The 12,348-nt window shown below is 41.6% G+C and overlaps 1 protein-coding gene across 1 annotated transcript; it reads left to right on the forward strand.

The window, feature by feature from the left end:
• Nucleotides 1-308: 308 nt before the first annotated feature.
• Nucleotides 309-11,686, forward strand: LOC131234564 (subtilisin-like serine-protease S). Its single transcript, XM_058231501.1, has 11 exons — nt 309-380; nt 1,742-1,833; nt 1,933-2,030; nt 3,566-3,718; nt 4,129-4,240; nt 5,908-6,445; nt 7,608-7,702; nt 7,774-8,013; nt 9,059-9,173; nt 10,574-10,778; nt 11,125-11,686. Exons 1-11 carry the CDS (start codon nt 309-311, stop codon nt 11,670-11,672), a joined length of 2,268 nt encoding a protein of 755 aa, XP_058087484.1. The 3' UTR covers nt 11,673-11,686.
• The last annotated feature ends 662 nt before the right edge of the window (nt 11,687-12,348 follow it).

Genomic DNA, 12,348 nt, shown 5'->3' on the forward strand with positions numbered 1-12,348 from the left:
TAAAAACCCTAAAAATCCCTGACCCCATAAGCCGGCTATAGGCCACATCTGCAGGCAGTTGATGAGCCGTTTAATAACTTTTGTTTTTTAATATTGGCATAACTTGAATAACTTCATATGGAACCAGCATTGGAAACATCTAAGTTTGAAATGTTCTATTGACTTAGGCAGTTAGGCTATAAAAAGAGTTTATACATCCACCTTCCATATATCATCCTCTCTCTCTCTCTCTCTCTCTCTCTCTCTCTCTCTCTCTCTCTCTCTCTCTCTCTCTCTCTCTCTCTCTCTCTCTCTCTCTCTCTCTCTCCATGAAGCTGGCCATTGCTTTGAGTCTTCTTTTCAGTGTCTTTTCATTGGTGAATGGAGATGGAACCACTAAGGTAAGTGTACAGCATTCATTTGTGAGCTTTTTAGCAATGGTGATTTGTTTTGTAGAAGATAAAATATAGAACAATGGCTTTTATTTGTTTTTTTTTTTTTTTTGAAGATCATTTGTAAGAGAGGCCCATCAAGTGCCAATGTGGGACATTTCATCAGATGGCATGTGTACAGCGAAAGTGGATGATTGGTCAATCTTTTTTAACGGTCATTAATTTTTCCCAACCACATTTTGTGCCATGGCACTGCTTGACCGCCTTGATTTTTCGGTCATGCGCAGCATAGTGTGGCCCACCTGATGAATAGCACACGTGTGCCACATTTGCTAGTGAGAAAGCAAGTAGCCTACTACTTATTGCATAAGACTGAGATGTGTTGCATCTGGGTCCTGACTTTTCTATTAGTGACTGATATGGAGCTTCCCTTTTCGTGTGAAGTTCATTAGTGTAGGGACCATGGTTGGGTTATTGAAAACGTTGATATGGTGGCCTCCATTAGGCCATGCATGCCTCAAAAATCCCCAAATGGGAAGTACCCAGCTGCTTAATCTATGGTCTTTTCACATTGAATGTAAATTGTTGGTGTATTTCTTTTTTTAGCACATCTATTAGCATGTCAAGATTGAAAGTTTTCAATTGAGGAGATTTTTTGGGCATGGTACATTCATGATTCCAGCCACAAGATCAATGGTCTGGATCACCAGTCTACAGGCTCCACATCTACAAATTATATGCATGGGACAGATCATTAATTAGGGTTTTACTAATGTCCCTAAACCTTTTAAATGACACACATGGTGACATATTGCTCATCCTAACCAGTCATTCCTTCACACAACTACAGTAAGTTATAGTGCAAAAATCATGCAAATCATGTGATCCTAAGCTTCATATCAATAGCATGAGTATGACAATAAAAAGTCAAATTGACCATACAAACAAAATAGGTCCAATCATCATCTTGAAACATTTAGTAGATAAAAAGTCAAGTTGACCATACAAACAGAATAGGTCCAATCATCATTGAAACATTTAGTAGATAAATCTTACTTTTTATTTTTTATGATTCTAAAGTAACATTTTGATTTGATGATTCTAGCCATGTAATATATCTCATAAATAACAGATAGTTATAACAAATTACCCTTAGGCAAATTATTAGGATTATCAAATATGCATGATTCTTGCACCATAACTTGCTCTTGAACAAATGAATGGTGCAAATCAACAATAGGACAAACCCTCCAATTACTTAGTCATTGATAGTTCAACCTCAACTACTCTCATATCAAATAAGAATGTTTCGGGCTTTCAAAATTCAATTTTTAACCTCTAACTGAAGAGCACCAAATGAGACATTGCAGCAATATGTGGTCTATATGGGCGAGCATTCACATCCAAATTCCGATGCAGTCATATCAGCCAACCATGAGGCTCTCGCTTCTGTTATGGGCAGGTACGACCATTAGTAATGCATTGAGATACCTTCCACGAGAAAAAAAAACAAAATTTGTGACATTACACTAACACGAGTGCTTTTGGTGCATCTTTGTAGCATGAATGGAGCCCAACAAGCGATTGTTCATCACTATAGTAAGAGCTTTAGAGGCTTCTCAGCCATGCTCACTCCAGATCACGCTCGTCGACTTGCAGGTAAGCTCGACAGCATGCAATGCTTATATAAAAAACATCTAATTTCTTAAGGCCCATCAAGGAATCCATTTGAAATAATCAGTTCTCCTATAATTTGATAAATTTAATATTTATAATTGTTTAAATTGTAAAATAATTATAAGTTTCACGTAATAATCATTAAATTTATTCATAATTTGTATAATATATAATGTAAAAACTAAAAATTTTATATACTATCCAAATAAACTGGCTTCTCAGAAATCCACGGGTGAACCCTGTTGGAAAGATGTAACTATACCTAATATCCATTTCACATAGTGGATTTTTAGTATGAATGATAAAGACCAGTGGCTTAAAAGACTAGCTTGATGAGAGTTTCTCCGACTTATATTTTTTCTTCTTTTTTTTGGTATCTCTTAGTATTTATTATAAGGATTTTTCTTAGTATTTACGAGCCTAGCTTGACGCATTCCATCAGTCCAAAAGCTTTTGGCATATTGGTTATGTATTTCGTTAGTTAAAAGTAAAAACAAAGTTTGATATAACAAGCGAGCCACACCATGACCATTGGTGATCAGTTCTCTTCCATGGGATATTTGTAGAGGCTGCTTGATTTGCTTATTTTAGCAGGCCCCAGCATGATATCCACCATCATCTATCCAACAAGGTGGGCCCAAAAAATAGCAATGGCAACAAGATATCTCAGTTAGCACCTCCCAATATAATTCTCTTTCTAATGATTATAATCACTACACTTGGAAATTAGAATAGAGAACTAATCAACAAACAGCTATAGCATGCTAAGCTTACCATGCCGCGCCATTTTTTCCCTCACGTGTGCATGTGTACGACATCCATGCCATGCAAAATGTGGGCCCCACCATGAATATCTACTGGCATGAAAATCAGACTGGTCCACTCACATTAGGTGTGCCAAACCATCAAAATCAAAAGACGGCCGAATCCAACTGATTAGCGGATCTGCCTTAATTTGTACCATTTGATCTTCATGATGGGCCCCATCTCTGTACGGCTCAGATGTCCTTTGTACGTCCTTATATGAAGATGCAATGGCCCAAGAATCACGGGACGTATATTACCATACATTCCAAGAATTTGATAATCACGGGACGTATATTACCATACATCAAAGGCAGCAATGTACAATCATGCCTAAATCCTACGTATGTGTGTGGTGTGGCCCACCTGAGTTTTGGTGTGTCACTTCATCCTGATGGGGCTCGCATTTCGCCCGGGTTGGATGGTATACACACAACACGGTGGACCCCACATTCCATCTAGAAGTGTCCACGGTGCTCGATCGTCACCACCGACTGCAGTGTATCCTGTTGTATCTGTTAGTGTGGCCCACCTGAGATACGGATTAGGCTGGATGCAGGCATTTAATTATAAAATGAGGCGGCCACATCTAATGGACGGGTTGGATGGCACTCAAAATTCATGTGGGTCCCCCACAGCTGGATGTATGTAATCATTCCTAAGATTCTAATGATTAATTTCTCTAATTACATGGTTTTGGTGGATGTTTGCAGAAAGGAAAGAAGTTATTTCGGTCTTTGAAAGCAAAACAAACCGTTTGCACACCACACATTCGTGGGATTTTTTAGGCCTGGATTCGATTAGCCAATACCCAATGGCCAAGATCAACGCAGAATCAGACGTGATCATCGGCTCCATCGATAGTGGTAAGTGGCCCACCCTTCCATTTACGTTATAAAACATAGTACATAGATCATCTGTACCGTCCAAACGGTGCGTATCCTTGTCAAGTGGTGACCATTTATCAGATGGCCTGGATAGATGGACGATAATTTTAGATGACCATCCAGTCAATCAGATCAGATGAAAATAACACTGATCAATGATCCGATCGATCTATAAGTTGGCCTTCTTTTATATAGCTTTCTGCCCGTCCATTTTATAGGCTATTGATTAGATGGTTAGAATCATCTGATCTGTCTACCTTTTACATGGTGGCAGATGAAATGCGTCATCTACCTTGTGGATGGGTTGGATTAGTCGATTGGACCGTCCAAGCTCTCAGATGGAACGAGGAGCACCGTATTTTGGCATTTATATTTTTATTTATTTGCAGGAGTTTGGCCGGAGTCAGAGAGCTTCTGTGATGAAGGGCTAGGACCTGTACCTAAGAGATTCAAAGGAGAATGTGTCACTGGAGAGAATTTTACCTTGGCCAATTGCAACAAGTAAGCCAATCGGGACACGTGGGTGGTCCAGATCATCTATCAGGACCAATCATATGCTCCAACCTACTATTCATGGGCGACCTTGAAAAAATCACACCGATCTGATGATCCTAACCATCCGGCAAATGACGTGAGAAAATGGAAAGCTGTGATCGTTTATAAAATATATTCTAAGTTGTCGATCTCCGTTGTTCATTCTCTGGGGCTCACTTGGATATGATGACCATCCGATTGTGTGGCCAGGGAAAATGACTGTTGTAAAAAATAGAAGAATGATCTGATCCATATGAGTTTTTCTGGGCAGCTTGATTATCGCAGATTGGACCAAATGGACGGTCCAGATTGAGGATATTGACTACAGACTCATTCAAATGCAACTAAATGCATAGAGAATGTTCCCATGCACTGCATTTCACATCAGTTAATTGGATGGGCCTGAGCCCAGACCACATTGGGCCCATGATGGGCAAAAAAGAAACATGCCCGGCCCCATCACGTGATGGAATTGCATTGCCTGAGCCCGGCCACTTGCTTTTGTGAGAGATCTGGGCCGTTCATTAAGAATGCCTGATCATGAATAATATATCACAAAAATGCCCTAAAACCCTAAATGGGCCAGGCGGGCTCGGAGGCTCTTGACAGCCTGGTCATGGTCCAATCCTCCAGCCAACTATACCAGCCTGAGCCCGGTCTAAAGTAGGCCAGGCCGAAAGCCTGACGGGCTAGCCAAGCCCATCGACAGCCCTATATTTCACTCTTTGTGCACACTGAGTCGACTCAGGCTCGACCTGTCCTGATCCAGTTCAGCACTCCATTGCATGAAGATAACTACCAGGACCGGACTAAGTGTGGATGGGCTAGGGTGGCCTGTTGGGCTTTGAGCCTATTTTGGGCTGGTGTATCAGGCCCAAGGCTCTATTTAAAATTTTTCAAGTTTGTTTATCTGGTCTATTTTGAAATTTAAGGAATTCATGACAAGAACATAGATAACTGTTATTATTACACTTTCTAACCTAAGGTCTAGGTAGAGTTGGGCACGGGACAACTCGGCTTGTCCGACTCATTAGATCTGACTCGGTGTGAACCAAGTGGTTGAGTCAATCTGAATCGAGTTGACTATGTCCAATCCGAACTCAAAATGAGTCGAGTTCGAGTCACCAAGTAACTTGACTTAACCCGAAATCCAACTTGTTACTGACTCAACTCGTACATATATATTTATATTTAAAAAAAAAAAAAAAAAACTTATGTATGAGGTTTACATGAGATGTCGTGTAACTGGCAAGTGAATCTAGGCTTTGAGTGGTGATTTCAGCCCATGAATACTTATCGCACCTGACTCGACTCGTGTGACTGGGTTGGACTCGGTCTGGATTAATCCAATCCAGGTCAAACTCGGACTAAGATCGAGTCAAGCATGCTGGACTTGGTACCGAGTCGGTTAGACTTCGTATCAAGCCTATTTCAAGACTGAATCGCGTCAGGTCAGCCCTAACTTGGTCCGACTCGACACGATGCTCACCTCTAGGTCTAGGTTTTAGTTTGCAGGCCCAGGCCCAGCTTCTGACAGCCCTAGAAGAAAATATTCTTGTCAATAAAAATACCAAAAACACCCTCAAGATTTTAATGATTTATAAACTACAATTAAAAGTCATGGAATTTCGTAGGAAAATCATCGGTGCACGCTACTACTCCGAAGGATTCGAGGCCGAGAATGGCCCACTTGAATTATTCGGTGGCACGTTCTTCCGCTCTGCACGTGACTCTGATGGCCACGGCACCCACACTGCATCTACAGCCGCGGGCTCCACCGTGGCTCGTGCTAGCTTACTAGGCCTAGCCACTGGGATTGCACGAGGTGGTGCACCAGGTGCACGGCTCGCAATCTATAAGGCTTGTTGGTTCAACCTATGTAATGATGCTGACCTTCTATCAGCATTTGATGACGCCATCAGCGATGGTGTTGATATCATATCTATCTCCGAGGGACCGTTACCGCCTCAGCCCAGCTTCTTCGAAGACACGAACTCGATTGGAAGCTTCCTTGCTTTCAAGAAGGGAATTCTCACATCAGCTTCAGTTGGGAATTCTGGGCTTCCCAGCACTGCGACCAACGTCGCACCTTGGATCCTCACCGTTGCTGCTAGCTCAGTGGACCGTCGGTTCGACTCCGACGTCACTTTGGGAAATTTGAAAACCTTAAAGGTAAATTTGGAAATGTCTTTTTTTTTTTTTTTCAGGAATTATATAAAGGGAAATGGTACTATGAGATCGACCTCATGGGATAGTGCTGTGTGGGCCCCAATGTGATTTGGGTCGAAAATCAATACCGTGAATTTGATGGTCCCCTTTAGGTTATGGGATATCCTAAAAATCAGCCATATATGGAATTCAGGTGAGCCATACCATCTAAAACCATGTGAAGACATGACTAAAACATATAAAAGCACTTGGTGGGGCCTACCTGAGTTTTCTATGCAGATGAAACTTGCTCTGACACCTCATCCAAGTGGGGCACACACAATGGATGGGCTGGATTTGTAAACCACATCTCAGTAGACCGAATAAATGATTATGAATGTTTTAATGGGAGGGTAACCTCTCTCAACTTTTGTATGTGGTGTGGCCCACCCAAGTCATGGATTGACTTTTTTTAAAACCTTGGTCCATCATGGAATGTTGCATCTGGCTGATGGGGTAGATGTCCAACCCACATCACGGTGGAGCCCACACAGCTCGACCTCATGGGAAGTTCCCATGAGGTGGACCTCATGGTACCATTTCCCTTATATAAATTGGATTCAATGGATAGACAATGACCCATGAGTCTTCCGGATTGACGATCTAGCCATCCAATATTTGGCCATCTTCAGATGAACCTGGTTCAATGGTTTATTTTCACGTTACTATAGACAGGTCAGGATCTTGCTAGTGAGGAGATTTTGGAGGTATGGTGTTTTCACATTGGGGCGCATCAAATCAGTGGCTTGGATTATCCTGTGTTCTAAGAACACTGTAAGTAAAGGTGAAGGTGCTCCCTGATGTAGGCCATTCTAATAATGACCACCTTACCTGAGAACCTGGGATGATCCTAACCATTTAAAAACAGTAACTACAAAATTCAAGTAATTGGACGGTCCATGACTATATTATTAAATTACATGTTTGGACCATCCGATTAATCTAGTTCTTTTAGGGTGACCCATCAAAGAGTTGTTCGTTCCAGTGGACGGTCTGGATCAATAGATACATCCACTAGTAACCGTGGGTGCTACTTTACACACTTCACTCACTAAGTAAACATGATTAAACATCCATTGACTGTTAATGTGCCATTTTGTAACATCTGATCAATGTCTAATCTCAGGGCCAATCAGTGAATCCATTGAAAATGAACGGTTTCTCCGGCGTGATACCGGCGAGCATTGCGGCCGCCACCGGCATCCCATCTCAAAATGCAAGGTAATCCACTAATTATAATTACCACTCTCAATCTATCCCTTCTATTGTAATAACAATCTTTTTCTAATCAGCTTCTGCCAAAGAGATTCATTGAATCCTACATTGATCAACAGTAAGATCGTGGTTTGCCTGATCGAATCCGTTACAGACAATCGGACGGATAAAAGCGTCGTCGTAAATGACGGGGGCGGGGTCGGGATGATCTTGATTGATCCAATTGCCAAAGATGTTGGCTTCCAGTTCGTAATCCCGGCCGCCTTGATTGGGCTTGAAGAAGCTCAAGAACTTCAAGCATACTTAGCTACTGAGAAGTGAGTTTTAAATCTCTTAAGACAACTCACTGAGTCGACTCAGTTAAGATTCACCAAGTTGACTCAGTTAGACCAGTCTTTGGCTCCTTAATACAAGTTTTAACTCAAATTCTATAATGCTGTGAATTAGTAGAGTCAATGAGTTCTTAATCAAGTGTGATTGAAACAGGTGGGCGTGTTTGGATGCACTATCGAATTGGATTGCGATAATTTTGCCTCATGGGCTCAAAATTGCAATTGGGTTAGTTTGAGGTTGGAGTAGAAAGTAATGTAACTGCAATGTGATTGAATTGGATGTTTGCAATTCAATTCTGAATTGGATGTTTGCAATTCAATTCGTTTGTGCATCCAAACGCACTGTTAGAATCCAATTCTTTAGAACTTTATGATACTCTGGCAGGAGTATGGTGAATAAATACTCAAGCACACATGGACCGTACATGTGGTGGACGATCTGGGTGATGACAAACATCCTAATTGTGGATCTCTCGGATATGTCCATCATGATGACCGTGCGATCTTGACCATTGAACAATTTTCATCAAAAGGACGGCTAAGAAATAGACGAATGGTCTGGAAAAATGTCCATTGATCAGATGGTGAAAGATGCATGCGTGAGTATGATCCACCATACTCCGCAACAGTAACACATACCTTATCATCTTTATATGCAGTTTCCCCATGTGCGGCACACATGTATGAGATTTGGACCGTTCATATATTTAGCCGTACCATAGGTTGGTGATCGCCCAGAAATCACACCAATTGGATGATCCTAGCCACTGATTCAGCTATATTTAAGGTTGGCGAAAAGTCCAATCCATGATCAATTTTCAAAAAGCAATGTTCTTGAAATTGATGGATAGATCATCTGACCGTTGCCATCTTTAGTAGAATGGTTCATCCAACAGATGAACGGTCCAGATCTTGTACACGTGTCTGCGCTGAGTTCTTGATGACCAGCTTACATCTCTATGCATCCTTTTCTCTCTTTTGCCAAGCTATTAATCTTGCCATGTTCTTGTTTGCCTTGCAATTATCATAGGAATCCAACGGCCACGATCTCCCGATCACAGACAATTCTACATGTTAAGCCCGCCCCTGAGATGGCTGTGTTTTCTTCGATGGGACCCAACATTATCACTCCGGATATTATCAAAGTAAGTGTTAAACGGCACACTAATTTGAATTTTCCTCTGATTATCTCTTAGAACTTGAGAAAAGATCGGGTACGTCCATTTTCTTTCCTGCCAATATGTGATGTACATAGGATAGTGTATTCATCTAAGAAGGTGGGCCACATCATGATGATCAAGTGTCCCAAAAATAAGTCCCATCTAATCATCTAGCGGGACACCATGTAAAAATATGATCAAACAATGATATGAGTTAATGTACTTGTGTGGCCAACCCAACGAATGGATTATCCTGAATTTAATATGATGTGATCTTACTGTTGTGGCCCAAGTTCTCAATGGATCAGATATTCTGCACACTCATCATGCTGCGCCCCCTGCCTATTAGTTTGGCCAATGGGCCAATCAATTCAGGACAGATTTTAGCCCGTCCATTTGGCCCAGTTCGGGCTCTATTTTACGTTTCAATCGTCAGTTAGGCAACACATGGATTCTGTATGTTTGTTTGTGAAGTTGTGGCCCACCTGATCAAGGGATGGGAAATGGGGATTTGATTAGGGTTGGATCGGATTGGTGCTCAACCCTAGCCCAACCCAAGGTTCCTGTACCTCAACCCTAACCCAAACCATCCCAACCTCGGGTTAAAAATTCTCAACCCAAGCCCAATCCAAGCGGCTTCGTCAGGTTGGTCAGGTGGATATATGCTTATATTTTCGTTATTACGTTAATTTATCATATTTCAATATACTTCTTATTTTTATGCCTATAATTTTATTAATTATATATGTAATTATTTATCGTAAAGAACTTTATTTTTTTCTAAACAAACAAGCTAAAATATTAGCCTGTTCCTTTTAAAGTGGTGTTGCATAGAATGCAATCTATTTGAAAGAGAGAAATCTGGCATATCTTATTATCTTGAGTCATCGGAAATGGCGTGGACCAATGAGACCCGATGGCAATGGAATTTTCTATGCCTTCAATACAAACAATCTACACTCAATTATAATTTATAACTTGTATCGGGTTCAAGTTGGGTTGGGCAACTAAGATCTCATTTCAAGCCTGGCCCAACCTTTATCGGGTTGGTATTTATATAGCCCAAGCTCGAGACTAAAGCCAATACATCCTGTCCAAACCCAACCTAATATCGGGTTGGTCATGGGTCAGTAGGGTTGAACCCGCCCGACTTTTAGCCCTATATTTGATCAATTTTCAAGTCGAGCTGAGTCAAGCCCATGCCCAACCATTTTTATTTTATTTTTCCCCCAAACTGGGACCCACAGTGGTAGTCCATGCTGGGCTTAGCCCTTGGGCCTTATAGCACCGTGTGGGCTGGGCTGGACCTATCCTGGCCCATTGGATGTGATCATTTCTATTCTCTTCCTACATTGTATTTCATTAACCGAAATTTGTAATTGCAGCCCGATATAACGGCCCCCGGACTGAATATATTGGCCGCATGGTCGCCGGTAGCGTTGGATACTGCAGGCGGGCGGTCTGTCAACTATAACATTATTTCAGGCTCCTCCATGTCTTCCCCACACATAACTGGTGTGGCTGCGATCATAAAATCTTGCCATCCATATTGGAGCCCGGCCGCAATAAAATCAGCACTAATGACCACAGGTTCGCCTTTTTATCTTAATAATGCAACATATTTGTTTATAAGTGGGCCCGCGACATTATCGTAAGGGTTGATATATGAGCCCCACAGCTGATGGGCCATGGGCCAATAATCTTTTTTATGTGACCATGATGACTGATTAGTTAATAGTTTGTGCACTCAAATGGAGATAGATAAGATCTTTCAACTCTTAAGGGACTTTTGAAGATTGTGAACATGGTGAGGCCCATCAAATCAATGGCTTGGATCACTTGACAATGGGCCCCACTTACACAAACTGAAAACATTATTGTAGAAATTCTACTAACTGTCACTAATGAATTCTTCCTTTTTACATCCTTGATATAGCTACCTTGATAGATAACACTGGAAACACCATAGTTAGACAGCCGAATGGCGCCCCGACCACGCCTTTTGACTACGGATCCGGCCACATGAACCCGATTGCGGCGCTGAATCCAGGCCTGGTCTATGATTACGATGTGGACGACATGATTGATTTTCTATGTAGCAATGGTGCGAACCCCGCGCAGCTTCGGAATATCACCGGGGAGGCTATCGCCTGTAAGAAGATGTCAATGCCATCCTACAATCTCAACTATCCTTCAATCGGCATCGGTAGCATGAATGGGAGCGTATCTGTGTATCGGACGGTCACTAACTACGGTAGCGGTCGATCAGTCTACGTGCCCAAGATAGAGAATCCGACTGGCGTGAAGGTTGCGGTCGTGCCATATAAGCTTAAGTTTAATAAAACAGGAGAAAAGCTTACTTATAGGGTTGATTTTGTGCCATATAAGGATAGTAATGGGAGCTTTGTGTTTGGGGCCATAACATGGAGTGATGGTAGACATGTGGTTAGAAGTCCCATTGCTCTTAATGTAGTTTCAGTGTAAGAGAATTAAGGAGAGAGGTGTACTTTTGATTTGGGATTAATTCCAAAGAGAATTTACCTATATCTATATCTATATTACTATATAAAAGTGTTCTACTCCATCCCAAAATAATTGGGGACTGCTACATGAATCTTGTTTTGTCATTCCACTCTATTTAGGGTTTTGAAATGTCATATTGTTCAGATTTATGATGAAAGTTACAACAACATAAGTGTGACACGTATTATCAACTTGCTGTCACCCTCCTTAATCCAAGCTTAGGATTGGCAATGAAAGCTTAGAACTCCCATAAGTAAGGGTGTCAATAAGCCGAGTTAGGGCTGGGTCAAGCTCCGTCCAAGCTCAACTTGCATTGTTCAACATAAGCTTGAGCTTGGGGCAACCCGTGATAAGCTAAATAGTCCAGCTCAAGCCTAGCTAGAGTTTTTTATGTTGGGTCAAGGGTTGATTGAGTCGAAGCATGGGAGAGCATTAAGATGAGGAATGAATGAGATTTTTTACTTTTATATATATATATATATATATATGGGAAAAGGTACCATGCGCTCGACCTCACGATAAGCTCCCGTGAGGTCGAGCTGCGTGGGCCCCACCATGATGTGTGTCGACCATCAACACTGTGCATTTGATGGGTCTCCTCTAAATTATGGGATATCCCAAAAATCAGCTGTATACG

Source organism: Magnolia sinica, chromosome 19, assembly GCF_029962835.1.
Source record: "Magnolia sinica isolate HGM2019 chromosome 19, MsV1, whole genome shotgun sequence".
NCBI lineage: Eukaryota > Viridiplantae > Streptophyta > Magnoliopsida > Magnoliales > Magnoliaceae > Magnolia > Magnolia sinica.

Excerpts from the sequence above, each read along its gene's own strand:
- LOC131234564 (XM_058231501.1), top strand. The coding sequence starts at position 309 with ATGAAGCTGGCCATTGCTTTGAGTCTTCTTTTCAGTGTCTTTTCATTG. Across the intron at positions 1,834-1,932 it reads CTCGCTTCTGTTATGGGCAG|CATGAATGGAGCCCAACAAG; the intron begins GTACGACCATTA and ends GCATCTTTGTAG. Across the intron at positions 8,014-9,058 it reads GCATACTTAGCTACTGAGAA|GAATCCAACGGCCACGATCT; the intron begins GTGAGTTTTAAA and ends CAATTATCATAG.